Consider the following 17,181-nt stretch of genomic DNA (forward strand, 5'->3'; position numbering starts at 1 on the left):
GAGCCAGAGTCCGCGGCTATGGACGAAGGTCTATTGGCTCTCGTCGGCCGCCATCCTTCCAGCGTCCGAGGGTCCTAACACCTGCGGGGGTTGATCGCCGGGCTACGGACTCTAAAGCAAAGTGTTTAGAACTGTGGTTCCGTGGTTTGGTCCAAGCGGTGAAGACGGAGGTCATCCGTCAGGTCAGTATCGGGTTCCAAGCGTGTTTCTGGGCCAGGGAAAGTGCGTTGGGGTGTTCTGTGGTGGTTGTCCCAGCCTGCGTAGTGGTCGGTGTTGGGGCAAGCGAGCGGTAGACCTCGCTCGGTGATGCATGTTGGGGGATCCGACTGGGGATGTGTGCTCAGAGTTCCCCCACGTTGGGGGAGAGCTCACGGGATTCCTTGTTGGGGCGAACACTTGGAAGGTCTTTTTTGCAGAGTAGCGTCTGGAATGTCTGTGGCTCGGGGGAGTTGGGAGTCTCCGCGTTGGGGACACCGTTTGGGGAGCTTACCGCATGTTTAGTTTTAGAGTTGGGGTTTCTGGTCCTCTTGTGTTCCATGTTTACTGTATGTTCCTATTGAAATACGTTTTCAGGTTTATCCCGACCCAAGTAATGACACCTCCATCCTCCTAATACTCCTCCAGAAAATGACTCGTTAAAATTTGTATATTTCATTTTTAGTATTGGGATCAGGTGTGTAGGTATTGTTATAACTTTATACATTTTTAATCTAACATCCTGTTATACCATTTCCGTATTACAAACTCTTTGGAAGGGTTCTTTCTTTCTTTTTTAACTGCTGCAGGTATGTTCCATCAAGTGAATGTTTTAATTTCAGTAAGACTGATGTAGGTCTGTTTTTTGGGGGGTAGTGGGGAGAGAAGGAATTAGGTTTGTTTATTTGTTTATTAACGGAGGTACTGGGGATTGAACCCAGGACCTCATGCATGCTAAGCACGCCGGCTACCACTGAGCTATACCCTACCCACTGATGTAGGCACTGCACTTTCAGGAACGTGCAGATTTCCTTTAACTCAAGTTTTTTGTTGTTATTTCTTTGACGAGCTATGATTTTTTTTTTGTATGTGTCTTGGACATGTTTTATGATGTTTATTTGTGAATAGTTTACACTTTTGTTCTAATTGTAAATGATGTTTTTCCCCCATGTAAACTTACTCCCTCTTTTTTGTTTCTTCTAATTTTATGTAATGCACAAGAGCAAAAATTTAAAAGATACACTTATTTTTTCACCTCATGCTACTTAGTAGCTTCATATTGATTTCTTTATGTTTTCCAGTTGAGCATTTTTGTCATCTGCCAACAGTTTTGGCCAGCCAGCATGGTGTGTGGACTGGAGTAAGAAGAAGCTGCTTCTGCCTCTGACTTGGGTAGGTTAATCTCTGAGTCAGACTTCTCAGTTGTGAAAAAAGCTTTCATAATTTCCTTAACATAGTTGTTAGGAAGATTAAATGAGCAAATGTTGTCATTTAAGTACAAAATGTAGTGCCTGACACATAGTATAGTTTGAAAAAATGGTAGTTGTACTTTATCAAGTTATTCTTTCTCAGAGACTTCCCCCAACCCCATTAGTAAGATGTAATTGACATATAACATTCTGTAAATTTAAAGTGTACAACCTGTTGATTTGATACATTTACATGTTGCATCTACATCATGTCCCATAATTAGCATTTCTTTTTTGTGATGAGAACATTGACGATCTACTCTTTTTTATCAATTTTCCAGTATATAATACAGTGTTATTAACCATAATCACTATGCTGTACATTAGATTCCCCTCAAAGGCTTTTTAATTTCATTTTCATTTATAATTTCTTTCTGTCTCTTCAAAGTTTTCTTTGATTTATGTTGCTAGATTTCTGACTGTCTTATATTCTTGGAAGAAACCTTACTTGTTCTTTTAAGATAGGGCTGGATTATGTTTCCTGATATTTTATTTAGTATTTGTGCATCTAGGAAGGAAAAGATGTCTTGGATTTGCTTCAGAATAATCCAGTGGTGTAGAAGGAGAGGATAGCTCATTGGAAGAGTACCTGCCTAGCATGCACAGGGGTCTGGGTTCAATCCCCAGGACCTCCACTTAAATAAGTAAACCTAATTACTTCCTCCCCTTAAAAAGAAAAAGAAAAAGAAAAAAATCCAGTGGTGGAGGGGGAGTGAGTGGTGGTGTAGATAAAACAAAATTAGATTTGAGTTGATAATTACCGAAGTCACATATTAGATACATGGAGTATGATTTTATACTGCTCTTTTGTGTGTGTGCATGAGGTTTAATTATACTGTTTCTTCTTTTGCTTGACATTTTTCATATTAAGAATTTTAAAGTTTTTTGGTGAAAATTTATAAGCGAAACTGATCTATACTTTTCTTTAAAAGTTTTTTCCAAATATAACACTAAAAATTAAAAAAAAAAAATTACAACACCCTGGTAGCCCCAACCTCATCCTCATCTCCTCTCTCCTCTCCACAGGCAGTTATTATCCTAAAAACATCATATTAAATTTGCCTGATTGTTAACTTTATATAAATGGAATCATACAGTACATGTTCTTTTGTATCTGATTTCTTTGGTTCAACATTCTGTTGTGAAATTTATCTAAGTTATTGCAAATAGCAGTAGATGGGTTTTTCATTGCTGTGTAGCGTTCTGTTGTATGAGTATACCCCAGTTTACTTACCCATTCTGCTGTTAATAGACATTTGGGTTGTTACTGGCTTGGGGCTATTATGAATAATGCTTAAATGAACAGTTTGTAATGCATCTTGCTGCTGTTGGGTATACACTTAGTGGAATTCCTAAAGTGTAAAGTATGCTAGATACGAGGAGAAATGACAAATGCTCAGTCACAGTGGGAATCCTTCTTAACGTGCCTCTCTCCGTAATGGAGACCAAGGAGACAAAAAGCTAGAAGGCTATAGATTTACAGGAGCCAGCAGACTTTTTCTGGCCTTTCTGTAAAGAAGTAAATAGTAAATATTTTAAGCTCTATGAGCCCAGTGGTCTTCTTTCTGTGCCTGCTCATCTCTGCCACCATAACATGAAAGTAGTATAGAGAATACATAAACAGATGGGTGTGCCTGTGTTCCAGTAAAACATTATTTACAAAAACAGGTCACCAGCCCACCATAGTGCTGACCCTTGAAAGATGAACAAACATGATTAACAAACTTGACCAATATGAAACATTCCACCCAACAGGTTTTCTCACATGCCTGTAGGACATTGATAAAAAGTTATATGGCAGACCATAAAGCAAGTCTAAACAAATTTCAAATGATCGAAATCATACAGGCTGTTTTCTCTAACTACAGTGGAATTAAGCTCTGAAGCAATGCCAAAACAGTATGTAGAATATCCCCAATTGTTTGGCAAGTATCTCATATACCTCTAAATAACCCATGAATCAAAAAAAAAATTACAGTGGAAGTGTTCGAATTGCATTTTTAACTGAGATATAGTTGACTGAATGTATATTTAATTTAAAATAACAAAATAAATTTAAGTATTTTATTTAAATAGAGAAATAAAATTTATAAGTAAACAAATATTCCTTCCAAAAGCAAACATGGCTATTGATGTACAGTGACTTGGCAACACCTTTAATTTAACTTTAGTTGGAGTTTTTTTTAATTTAAAATTTAAAAATGTAAACTTCCAGTTGTAATTGAAAATATCCTGTGCTTATTGAAAAAGCTATAAAATTCACATCCTAATATATCGGACCAGCCATAATAATTATTAACATTGCTGTATTTCCTTTTGTGAGTGTGTGTATACACACACTCACATATGTACCCACAGATACAGGTGTGTTGCTTTGCTTTTGCAGAAATATAGAATTGTATTATACATAATGAGTAGAAATGTGCCTTGTCCACCGAGTTGTATATTATGGCCATTTTTTACTTAAGTTTGTTAAGATATGAAATTAACGTAGTATTCCATGAGATGGATTATAGCTGTTCATTCAGTGAATCTTGCATTAGTGGACCTAAACATATATTTTGTGTACCTTACATATGTTTTTGCTCACTTTGCCACTATTCCAAGCCTATTACAGGTTTAAAACAAAAGCAATACCAAGTTTTACGAACTGGTTTTTCAATATCAATGTAGGCTTTCCTCCTCTAACCTATTATTTATTAGCTACTCTTGGCCGCCAACCAGGCATCCATTTTCCCTTTGTTAAGAAAATACCTATTTTATTTCGGAGATGTGGGGCCTTCTATTAGAGTGAGTCCCTATGGCAAGAGAGAGCTGTGGTCCCAGGCTCTCATAGCTGAATTTGCTCTTGCATCCAGAGGCTCCATTCTGCGGGAACAAGACATTTTCTGCAATAGAAGGAGAGGGTTCCTTGCTTGGGAGATCATCGTTCCAGAAGCAGCCTGACCTGAGATACCTGACCGCAACTTTGGGGCAGGCCCGGAGAGATAGAAGACAGAGCACACCTTAGAGTTGCTAGCCCTTTCTTAAGAACTGGAGAAAATGACCAAAGTCCAGGTGAGGTTTGTTTTAATCTGTTTTATCTTTTGTTTCCCAGTGAATTGCTGGAAGCTTCTAAAAAACAGTCTGCTGAAAGGAGACAGTGTATACTGATAAAAATCAGGATCTGTTGGAAAATAAATTTAGGCTATACTCTTAAAATCAAGGCAAATTCAGAAACGAGATACGTAGGCTCTAGGGTCTGTATGAAGTTCTTAAGGCTGGAGCCCAGGTAAGTGGCTGTGTAAGACCCTGTGGGGTGCCGAAGCTCTGAGCCTGAGTCTGCTTTTCTTGGCAGCCATTATAGCAGGAAGCATGTGAGACGTTACGTGATTTGCATTGTCTGTGATTGCAAATCAGTATTCAGGGGAAGAAAACATTTCATTGCTCTTGGATCTTAAGAAATTTCTTTTATAGTTACCAAGGGGAAAGGGTGGGGAGGGATAAGTTAGGGGTTGGGGATTAACACACACATATCAGTGTATAAACAACAAGGACCTCCTGAATAGCACAGGGAACTGTGTTCCATTTCTTGTAATAACACCTAATGGGAAAGCATCAGAAAAGAAAATATACATATGTATGTATATGTATAACTGAATCCCTTTGCTGTATACCTGAAACTATGATGTAAATCAACCACACTCAATAAAAAAAATTTTTTTTAATTTCTTTTGCTAGTTCTTCAAAGAGGTTTTGTGATAGACAGTATCCTCATTATCAGTCTTGTAATAAAGGCATACGATGTCCTTGGGCCTTTCCTTACTGGGCTCCCCAGGGTGGGCCACGCGGGTCACGCCAAAGCAGAACTCAGCTGAGTAAGTTTCTCTGAAAGGAGAATGCCTTGACATGGAGCCTTCTGGAAGTCTGACTTTACCCAAGAAGAAAGCCTGTTTTACCCAGTGGAATGGATGGGCTGTTTGACCTTTGAGTGGTCCTCCATGAAGAAGAATTCTCTCAACCAGATTTTTGGGATTGATTTTCAGGAGACAGCTAAAAGTTCCATTTTTTGAGAGCAGCTTGGTGTGCAGATATGCCTTCCCAACCCCAGGTCCAAAAAATGAGGCCAGAGCCAATTATTCTTGTTTGGGTCTTTGTGTTTTTAATTACTCTAATGATACATGGTTTTATTTGCATGCAAGATATTCAAGTTACGGCAACCCACAGGGTCTTAAATAGTCACTTACCTAGGCTGCAGTCTTAAGAACTGTACGGGCCGGTGGCGGGTAGAGCTCAGTGGTAGAGCATGTGTGCTTGGCATGCATGAGGTCCTGGGTTCAACCCCCAGTGCCCTGTTGAGAAAAAGAAAAAATTAAATTTACAATTTTAAAAAATGTTTTTTAAAAAGCAAAAACAAAATACAATAAAAATAAATATCATTATTAAAAAAAAAGAACTTTGTATGACCCCTGGAGCCTGCATATCTCACTTCTGAATTTGCCTTGATTTTAAGATTATAGCCTAAACTTGTTTTCCAGTAAGTATTTCCAAGATATTGTAGCAAACAGAAGTCTTGGCACCAAAAGAGAATATCCCCTTTTACCTTTTTCTTGCTGAATTCCCACCCAAAGGGTAACAAATGTTAATAGTTTGGGTCTCCCACCATTCTCTCTCTATAATTGACAAGTGGTAAAACGTATGTATATTTATATTTACATTAATTTACATATACATTTATATATGTATACATATGTATACTTAGACTGTATTACTAAGGTTTTTATGTATATTATATATTATTATATATATTATGAAGATTTTTCACATTTCTGGGCTCATACTATATATACAATTTGGGGACTTGATTTTTTTTCATTTAAGAGAATGCCTTGGGGGAAGGGTATAGATCAAATGGTAGAGCATATGCTTAGCATGCACAAGGTCCAGGGTTCAATCCCAGTACCTCCTCTAAAAATAAATAAATAAAAATCCAATCCCCCCCTAAAAAAAGAGAATGCCTTGAAGATCACTGATACCAGTATGTTTAAATATACCCCATTGATTTTAATGTTTGCACAGTTTTTCATAGCATAGAGATACAGCACACCCTGTCTGCTTATGGCAAACATTTAAATTACTGATAGATTTTTCACTGTTATAAACAAAGACATTCTTACTGCACAGTGCTTTTTACATCTGTGTAAATACTATTTTAGCACTTTTTTAGTCAGAGAGGGACTAGCTGGTAGACTTCCACAGGGCTGTGGTTTGGATGTTTGTGTGCCTCCCAAATTCAGGTGTTGAATCTGAACCCCCAAAGCTGAGGGCATTAGGAGATGGGGCCTTTGGGAGGTGTGTAGGTCATGAGGGTGAGGCCTTCGTGAATAGGATTAGTGTTCTTACAAAAGAGAATACGTGGCAGGGGTAGGGGGTGGCTGTAGCTCAGTGGTAGAGCCCGTGCTTGACATGCACGAGGTCCTGGGTTCAATCCCCAGTATCTTCATCGAAAAGGAGAGAATGCACGTCTGTCACCCGTCCACGTGAGAACAGTGAGAAGGTGCCCACTGAGCCAGGAAGCAGGCCCGCACCAGAACGCGGCCATGCCTTGATCTCCGACTTCCCAGCCTCCACAGCTGTGAGAAATAAATTTGTTTTCATAAACCACCCGATCTGTGGTATTTTCTTGTAACAACCAGGGTGGACTAAGACACATGGTCCGTGGCTGAGTGAACTAGTCACCGCGTGCACTGTTTATCCGGGAGAGAATGGTCCGAATGTGTCCCTGTCCATCCTTCCCCCATCATCTGTCCCGCCTCCGATTACACCGGGGTTTGTCATCACAGGGATCGTTGTCATTCGAGGACGTGGCTGTGGGTTTCACCTGGGAGGAGTGGCAGCTACTGGATGCATCCCAGAAGGACCTGTACAGGGATGTCATGTTGGAGAACTACTACAACGTCGTGTCAGTAGGTAAGGAGAGGGCAGGGTCAGGCCACCCAAGATGGCTGTTCTCTTGCTCTCTGAGCATCCCCTGCTCGACCTGTGCCTGCTTCCCCTGCACTCTACTCACCTGACTGACCTTCCTGCATACCTGCCCCTCCCCCAGCTGATGACTGTTCTAACTTTAGATCAGAACATCTCCACTGTGATGGCTTATCAAACGGGCGGTGAGGGGCGTGCCCCTCTCCTGGTTTCCCTGGTAACCAGTGAGCCAACCTGATGTCAGTTCCCCCTATAACTGGTACCCTCACAACTGCTGCCATGTCCTGCCCACCGTCCACCGCACACGGTGAGGGTCTCGCTCCAGGACCTTGCTTCAGACGTGTAAGGTCCCCTAATGCCATTAAACCACTGATGTCGCTGTTGCTGACTCCGGGCTCTTTCTTTGGTCTTCAAGCTGGGCCAGTACAGGGCTTGTAGGTCTGCTGGGTGCAGCCTGACAGGCAGCGTCACTGTCAGATGCTTTTTCTTTTCTCACTCAGTGAAATGTTTAGGGCCCCTGGAATATTTCATGAGCTGGACTAAAAGCACCATAGGTCCTAGGGTGTGTGCTCTCCCTTTCCGAGTTAAAGGGTTTTATTTACCAAAGTACAAATGATGTCGTCCCTGAAAGATAACTTTCTCCAGCTTTCTCATGGGTTCCCCAGGCTCAGATGTTCAATGCCAAGTGTTCCATGACTTCCCGTTTACAGGACATCAAGCTACCAAACCAGATTCACTGTTTCAGTGGGAGCGCAGACGACCACTGTGGAGAGCAGAGGGAGCAGTCCCTAGGCACACCTGTCCAGGTGAGTGAGTGAAAACCGAGGAAATGGGGAGAAAGGACACTAAACTTCCAGTGCACCAGTGGAGGGCTGACACTCTCAGAATGTTGCCTGGAGAACTTCCCTTCCACCCACTGGTGACCCAGAAACCTAACACCTTCCTGCATGTTCTTTATTAGGGCTGTTCTTCTTTGCCTGCTGTTAAAGCATGATGTCTTCCCCTTTTTATTGGGGGTGGGGTAATTAGATTTATTTATTTACTTATTTATTTTAATGAAGGTACTGGGGATTGAACCCAGGACCTCATGCATGCTAAGTACACACTCTACCCCCTGAGCTATACCCTCCCCACCTTGTCTTCCTTTTTTAGATTTTCTGGCTCTGACTGCAGTTTGTCTCATCCGGGACCTGCTGTCTTATCCGGTTCCATTCCTCCCAGCAGGCTCACTTATGCCTTCTCCTTTTTCTTCTTCTCACGTCCTGTTCTCCACCTGACTTGCTCTGAGATAACCCCTCACGACCCACACAGATCGCAGTGCACTCAGCACCGCTCCTTCCTTCTGCCCCTTGTGAAAAGGCTGATGATCCACTTCACCCTCGTGCATCTGAGAACCACACGCCTCGTCTCTCAGGGCACCTCTGTCTCCTAATTCACCTTTTGTTTCCCCAGCTTTCAGGTTCTGTTTTTGTTTTTGTTTTTGTTTTTGTTTTTGTTTTAATCTTCTGTTGAAAGTTGAATTCATTCTCAAGGCCTAAACTTTCTGTTCTCTGCTGGAGAGCCCCAGATTGACCCCAGCTACTGTCTAATCTGCCCTCTAATCCTCTGCGTGTTACCAGCCACCAGGGCTGCTGTGACGCCCTGTGATGTCCTGCTTCCTGTGTGTGAAACTGGACCTTCCTCCCAGATACCATCTTCACCATCATAGTGTGTTTCTATAGATAGCAAAGATGTAGGCTTCCTGCACACTGACAGGCATCCCCAAGTTAACAGCTCTCTTTCTATAGTCTAATCTGCCCTCTAATCTTGTATTTTGCTGGCACCTGAGATAATTGTCCTATGAAACCCTTTTTCCTTCAGCCTCATGAAGGAGGTCATTGTCCTCCTGGTGAATCCTTTTACTTCCCGTGCCTTTTATTGAGGTTTTGCCGTACAGCTCTACACCCCAGTGCCTGGTCACCTTCCGGTTGCCTCGAGTCTTTCCTTTCACTCTGCCGTGTTATTTCTAAAGGTCTGTGCTGTTCCTATCAAATTTTGTTGTTTTGCAAAGGCCTTTTGGAGATTCCACAATCAATTCCCGCCTTCCAAGGAGGCCACTATGATACAGACTTGTTTTGCCCCAGTTGCTGCATCTGTTGGCTGATTCCAGTTTTTTACTTTTAGCTCCTTTTGAGGTTATGGTTGTATTTCTCTGTGGGTGGAGGGCGTGCAGGCAGTGGGACTTGATGAGAAAATGTGAAGCTTGCTGATGTTTAATAAGGGCTGAGGTCCCGAAGAAGACATTTGCTCCTGGACCAGGTCACTCATGTATAAAGAGCTATGACCCACGGGTGGGCTACTTAAATTTAAATTTAATTAACATTAAGTAAAAGTAACAAGTTATTTCTGCAGTTACTTTAAGTGCTCAACAGCCATACACATGGCTACCATATTGGAAAACACAGATATAGAACATTTCCATCACTGCAGAAAGTTTTATTGAACAGCTCTATATACAGTTACAGTATGATTAAAGAAAGTGGTATTTCCACCAGTTGGTACACAGGACATGAGTAGATGGCCCAGGGACTTGTTTTAAAATTTCAGATAGATACATGTACGTTTGGATGTATTGGGTCCTCTGAAGTTGTATCATCCCGATATAGACAGTTGGAGTATTAACTGGAGTATTACAATTAAATAGGTGATTGGTGTTTTAGGAAAGTTTAATTTTGGTGTGTAGTTGGCATGAGAGGGGAAGATTTAGTGACAAGGCGATTATTGAGTATTTTAGCTCAGTAATCTTGGCATTAGATGCCGTGGATCCTACGTTCTGGTTCAATGTGATCCTACATTCCAGCTCCATCCCTTTGTTACTAAAACCCATGTCGTTTGTTTGTTTGATCAGCATAGATATGGTTTGATATCTCTAGACGGGCTTTTCATAATCCCTGCACATCCCTCTCCCCAAACTCTAAAACTTGGGAGTGCATGAAGCGACTTGTCCTGGGCCTTCCTCTTTCTCTATTCATTCTTAAATTAGCTCATATAGTTTCATGCAGTCCAAATATTTAAGTAATATGTATAAACACATGACTTAAAATTGTTACCTAGAGTCTAGAACTTTCTCCACACTCATAGATCCAATTGAGTACATCATACTCTCTCTTGAATGGATTAGTCATCCCAAACATGACATCCACCTCAAAACGGAGCACTTGATTCCCCACAAACGCCACACCTGTGTCTTTACTCTTCCCCATTTATTAAATGGCACCAGCTTCTAGATCGGATGCTTAAGCCACATATTGAGGACTAACCCTTGATTCTTCACTCTTCTGCCTCCAGCATTGGTTCTGCTGGTGAGTCTTGTCTTTCCCTCCACTACACTTGTCCTTTCCGCTTCCATCCTAGGAATTTTGTTTTTGTACATTTTTTTCTTCTCCATGGTAGTCATCCAGGCTGAAGCTACTGTTACCTCTTGCCTGCACTCTGCCGTAGCCTCCTGTGTGTTTTCTCAACAATTTCATTTCTCCAAGCCATTCTCCATAGGAGTCGTGTGACCTTTTGGAAATATCCATTCAAAACCGCTTGTATTCCTGCCAAAAAAAGTTTTGGTGGCTTGGTTCTTAGTATAAAATCTGATTTTTGACAAAGTCTTGCTACAAGATCTATATGCTCTCATTCTACCTGCCTTTGTTCTTAGCATAAAATCGAGTTTTTAACAGTCTTTCTATCAAATCTCTATGCTCTCAATTCTACCTGCCTTTCTAAACTTAACTATCTCTACTTCCTTCAAGCTCAGGATGGTCCCAGATACGCCAGCCTCCCTTAACATTTCCTGATCACGCTGAAGTTTTCGCCGCCTTTGGGTTTTTGCATTGGTTGGTCCCTCTTTGTGGAATAGTCTTCATCTAGTTATTTGCACAGCGTTGCTCACTCTTTTATCCTATGATGTCAGCTTAACTTCTTTTCTCTTGAGGATGACTGCTTTATCTAAGACTGAATTACCACTGCTGTGTCACCTCCTTCATCCCGCTTTTCACGATCTGTCATTTTCTTCCTTCTTTGCTAACCTCTTGGTTGTTGCTGCCTCTCTCTTTCTCTCTTGTTGCTAGAATGGCAGCTCCATGGAGATAGAATATATCAGTCACACTCTAGTGACATACTAATTCTGATATTCTAATATGATAGTGTGACATCTTCCCAAACACCAACCGATTCAGTGTTTATTGAATCCATCCCCTCTACCTTCTTTTGTTGTATTCCAGTCACAGTGTGGTTCTGTGTCTGCTTCTGTCCCCACTTTGCATGGTCCTCTTTGGAAAGAAGCCCGGGTTATATTTCTTCATTGTAGGCTATCCATCATTGTTTCTGAAGTAGCTGTTTTACAATATTGTCAACTTTTTCACAGAGCATAGGATCCATTTCTATAGGGTACGTTTCTCTTAGACTGAGATCTTATAAGAGATAGCCCAAACCACGGCATTTTTATACCTTTTTCCCCCCTAAAACTATCATGAGTATTTTCATTGTTCTTTTTCCTAGAAGAAATGTGGGAGCTTGACCATATGCAATGGCACCCAGAAAACCAAAATGGGATTAAAACTGTGGACAGATATCAGCAAAGTTATGCACTTGGAAATAATGTCGATGTATGCAAAAGTCTGGTTCCTTTAACACAAAGACACAATAAGTTTGGCTCACATTGTAAACATTTGAAATCACATTTAGGTTTTGTTACTGAGAATAGAAGACATGCAGGAAAGAATTCTGATGAGTTTAGCGGATATGGGAAATCATCTCACTACGTCCAGCATGATAAAACTCTTACTGGTATTAAATACCATGGTTGTGTTAAACCCAGTAGCACTAAACCACAGCTTAGTGACCATCAAAAAACTTATCCAGGAAAGAAACCACATCAGTGCAGTGAGTGCGGGAAAGCTTTCTCCAGGAAGGCACAGCTCGTTAGACATCAGAGAACTGAAAGAGGAGAGAAACCCCACAGATGCAACGAATGTGGGAAAACGTTCATGAGGAAGATTCAGCTCACCGAGCATCAGAGAACTCATACGGGAGAGAAACCCCACGAATGTACCGAATGTGGAAAAGCCTTTTCCAGGAAGTCACAGCTCATGGTACATCAGAGAACTCACACGGGAGAGAAACCCTATGAGTGCGGCGAATGTGGGAAAGCCTTCAGCCGGAAGTGCCGGCTCAGTAGACATCAGCGATCTCACACTGGAGAGAAGCTCTACGGATGCAGTGTGTGTGGGAAAGCCTTTTCCCAGAAGGCCTACCTCATTGCACATCAGAGACTTCACACAGGAGAGAAGCCTTATGAATGCAGTGAATGTGGGAGAACCTTCTTTTTTAAGTCAGACCTGACCAAGCATCAGAGAATTCATACGGGAGAGAAACCTTACGAATGCAGTGACTGTGAAAAAGCCTTCCGAAGCAAGTCCAAGCTCATTCAGCATCAGCGAACTCACACTGGAGAGAGACCGTATGCCTGTGGTGAATGTGGCAAAGCCTTTGCCCACATGTCCGTCCTCATCAAACATAAGAAAACTCATATGAGAGAGAAAGCTCTCAATTCATTGAAGGTGGAGAAACCTTCCTCGGGGAGTCATAGCTCTTTATACATGAGTGACCTGGTCCAGGAGCAAAAGGCTATGAACACAGTGCCTGCAGAAATGTCTTCTTTGGAAACTCAGCCCTCGTTAAACATCGGCGAGCTCCTCGGGGCCAGAAACGTAGTGATTGTGCAGCAGCCTTTTCCACGAAGTCAAGCCTCAGTAGCTAATCGGGAATTTACACAGGGAGCGAACCTTGCAGGTGCAATGAATGTGACAACCCCTTCAGTAATAAATTATGTCTTATATGTCACAGATATCGCATAGGAAAAAAACAATTCTCCAGTACCGGAAGCGTGGAAAAGCCTTTAGCGTGAATCCGCCCCACATCCGTTATGTGTCGGCTCACTTAGGACAGAAATGCCGTGGATGCAGTGGTGGCGGAGGATGCCCCTGCGAGGGTCAGACTTGGTAAGTACCTGTCAGATCACATTGCCCAGAAGTGCAGCCGCTGGGGGAAGCCTTTGCCTGGAGGTGGCATCACGGTTGCTATCACAGAATTCTCACAGGACCACAACCTTAGGAGGGAATGCGATCTCTTTCAGTGATAAGTTGTACCTTATCACTTGTCAGAGAAGCACAGAAAGACGACTCTAGAGGCACTAGATGTGGAACACGTGTTCACCAACGTGGAAGAACTCGTAGAAAAGAGAACCCCACTGAATGCAAAAAGAAAAAAAGAAACATCTATCACTAAACGAATTCTTGTATCACCGTTTTACCCTTGAGAAAGTGGGAAAGACTTCTCTAATAATGGAAATCATCTTGGACACCAGGAATTGCATGATGTAGTAGAAACCTGAGAATATAATGAATATAGAAGTACAGCTGTATTAGTTTCTTATGGATGCTGCAACAAATTACCACAAATACGGTGTCTCAGAACAACACAGTGTATTATTCTGGAGTCTGAAGTCCAAAATGCATCTCACTGGTCTAAAAGCAAGGCTGTTGGCAGGGCTGCATTTCTTTTTGGAGGCTCTTGAGGAGAACCTGTTTCTTGGCTTTTCCAGCTTCTAGAAGCTGCCCAGATTCCCTGGCTTGTGGCCCCTTTCCTTCCTCAAAGCCAGCAATAGCAGGTCAACTCTTTCATCAGTCTGACACTCATTTTTCGACTTCCTTCATCCACACTCAAGGACCCTTGTGATTATAGTGGGCCTACCCACATAATCCAGGATAATCTCCCTATCTTAAAATCAGCTAATTAGCAGCTTTAACTCCATCTGCTACCTTGTATCCTCTTTGCCTTATAATTTAAGCAGGTCCTGGAGACTGGGATGTAGACATCTTTGGGAGGCCATTATTCTGCCTACTGGAGACCACCCTTTGGCACCCAGTGATCTGTGTCCATCCCACGTGCCCAAGTGCATTCACCCTGTCCCAATATCTCTGAATGGCTCAACCCATTACAGCCCCAACCCAGAGTCCAAAGTCTCACCTAAAATTCATCAGCTCAGCAGCACCCAATCTCATCATCTAGGTCAAGTATCGGTGAGGCTCTGAGTATAATCCATCCCGAGGCACAATTTCTCTGAACCTCTAAAACTCTTCATATAAGAAACAACTTATATGGTCCTAACATACTTAGTTCCCTCTTCTACCTTAATTCCCCTTTACCATGCAGTGTGACATACAGATTCTGACAATTAGGACATAAACATCTTTGGACTTGACATTATTTCGCCTACCACAAAAACATGAGACTTCAGAGAATTTACAGTTTGATAAATTCCTACCTAGCCCTTAAGTAAATTTGGGAAAGCGTGTTTCCGGAGAAAGAATTATCTAAAGTAATTATGAACTAAATACATTAACATTTTTTCTTTAATCAGAGAACCCTACACTGAGTGTTAGATATGAACACTGCACAATGTTCTTGAAATGTATAAATCAGATTATCAGCACAGGAAGAGAACTCTTAAATGTCCTAAAGGAACATGAGATTTGTGCTGCTGGAACTGCTGCCAGACCAACGTTTGCATCTAACTATGAAACTGTATAGATTTATATATCTGCATATATCACGATGCACCTAAATACTGACCAGTGTTTTCACAGCCAATTCTAACAACTCCTTTTTCTTCAACAGGATAACATATATATCCTCCCACCTTCAATAACTGAAAAAAAAAATAAAATAGACAAAATGTGTGAATGGACTGTTTTCAGGTGTTGGGTAAGAGGGAGCTCAGAACAGCTGTCTGTGAGAGAGAGAACACAAATGAAGCGAACCTTGTGGTTGCCTCCAGCTTACTGCCTGGAGAGCTTCTGTTCTGCCGCATAGGGAGGGGGAACCCCAAAAGATCTCAGCAGCCTCCCTGAATTCAGACAGGGTTTTGAATTTGGAGAATTCAAGGTGGCTCCAGTCCATGGGACAGATGACAGGAAAGGAGAGGGCTGTATCCAGAGTGAGTGGGTTCCACAGTTCTGTAGTGTTCCCCGCCAGGTTTATAAGTTGCAATCACTATATGTGAGGAAATTCCCCAGCCTGGAGAAAGAACCGCTGGAAACAGACAGGCAGAGCCATCCTTGGAGCTTGCACAGAGTTGAGAGTTGTTTGTGTTTCCACCAGCTGGAATGGAAACACCTACCACCCAGAGGATCACAGCGGAACTTGAGAAGAGTGTTGCCTCAGTGGGTGGCTTCCGTTGGATCTAGACTAAAGGCTGCTCCGAACCGTCCTTCCAAAGCACTGATGCAAACCACTAAAAGAACCAAACTTTCTAAGTAACTTAACTGCTTCCCAGAACAAAACCCAGTAGTAGTCAAAGGAATAGGAAGCAATCCATCAACCAGTCATGTAAAATTCGAAGCATCTGGCATCTAATCAAAAGCTACCCAGGTATGCAAAGCAGCAGGAAAACAGGACCCATAAATATGAAGGAAAGTCAACAGAGACGCACAAGTGGCACAGGGCATACAATTAGTGCAAAATGGTGTTAAAACGTTACTGTAAATATTCTGTATGCTCAGAAAGGTTACATCAAGGGGATTACAAAAAGTACAATTTACGGTGAGGCGCTCTCGCCATGACAGAGGGGCAGATGAGGCCATTCCAGGTGCCGGAGCCCCTGTCCCCAGGGTGTTCAGCCTCCCAGGAAGGGACCAGAAGGAAGCTGCTGCTGCCAGTGAGGACCCGGTCCCATGAGGAGGAGAACCGAGCGCAGCCAAACTGGAGGAGTGTCGTTCGGCCTTTGACTTGCCCCCTCCTTTCCCTGGGGGCTGGTGCCTGTGCTGCGCTGCTCTGTCTGGGAGGCACGGTTTAGGGTACGTTACCTTCCTGGTTAGGGGCTGGTGCGCCTTGGATGTTTGGTCACCGTGGTGGTTTCTGGGACACACCGTTCGTGCATCTCCTGCCATTTTTCCCTACATGAGTGAATTCTACTTGGGTACAGTGGTGGTCAAAGGAGGGTACCTGCCAGAACCCCAACCGAAGGCTGCTGCAGTTTCTGTCTGCGCCGTGTGAGGGAGTTAGTTCTGCCTGGGTCGATTCTGAGCCCATCTAGTGCTCAGCTCCGGCCAGGTCAGACCTCGTGGGTCTGCCCTGCTGTGTGGCCTGGGTGAGTGATGGCTCCAGGAACTCCTTTGCTGTGTGGGACATCCTCCTCCTTCCACCTTCATCCCTCCTGCTCTAGGGGGCCAGGTGGATCCTGTGTTGGGGACCTGGGAGGGGAATTTTAGTGTGTCCTATGGGATGTCCAGCCCTATAGCCTCTTCTTACCAGCTCTGTTACCATGAACAGAAAACTTCTAGAACACTCTCTGCCATGCAGTGCCTTGAGGACTAAGTGAACAACTTTTAAATAGTATTATTATTAGCAATGGGAAGATGATTTAGGACAAAAGAAATTTGATTTGCATACTTTAGAACCTACAACCCTAGTTTTAAGATTTACAGATTCCACCCACTTCATCTTTTTTTTTTTTTTTGATATTGATGTATATATAATCTGTTTACAGTGTTGTGTTAATTTCTGGTGTACAGCATAGCATTTCAGTTATACATGTGTATATATGTATATATATTCCTTTTCACATTTTCTTCATTATAAGTTATTACAAGGTGTTGAATTGTAGGTCCCTGTGCTATATAGTAGGACCTTATTTATCTGTTTTATCTATAGCAGTTAGTCTGTCAATCCCCCCAACTCCCGATTT

At 42.4% G+C, this 17,181-nt stretch overlaps 1 protein-coding gene and 1 non-coding gene across 5 annotated transcripts in view; both read left to right on the top strand.

The window, feature by feature from the left end:
- Positions 1-17,181, top strand: part of ZNF577 (zinc finger protein 577) — a 26,012-nt gene continuing 8,831 nt past the window's right edge. Inside the window, exons 1-6 of one of the 4 annotated variants that reach the window (XM_032487737.1) lie at positions 1-182; positions 1,278-1,368; positions 4,304-4,502; positions 7,268-7,394; positions 8,117-8,212; positions 11,934-15,175. In XM_032487737.1, the coding sequence (XP_032343628.1) occupies positions 4,488-4,502; positions 7,268-7,394; positions 8,117-8,212; positions 11,934-13,291 (1,596 nt within the window). In that variant the 5' untranslated portion in view covers positions 1-182; positions 1,278-1,368; positions 4,304-4,487 and the 3' untranslated portion in view covers positions 13,292-15,175. Of the gene's footprint in view, positions 183-240; positions 404-1,277; positions 1,369-4,303; positions 4,503-7,267; positions 7,395-8,116; positions 8,213-11,933; positions 15,176-17,181 lie in introns of those variants that run through there. The other 3 variants (XM_032487738.1, XM_032487735.1, XM_032487736.1) reach the window with 3 other exon arrangements.
- On the top strand, positions 6,856-6,927 carry TRNAV-GAC. Its single transcript has one exon. It is a non-coding gene; the product is annotated as a tRNA-Val (tRNA).

The sequence above is a fragment of the Camelus ferus genome, chromosome 9 (genome assembly GCF_009834535.1).
Source record: "Camelus ferus isolate YT-003-E chromosome 9, BCGSAC_Cfer_1.0, whole genome shotgun sequence".
Taxonomy (NCBI): Eukaryota; Metazoa; Chordata; class Mammalia; order Artiodactyla; family Camelidae; genus Camelus; species Camelus ferus.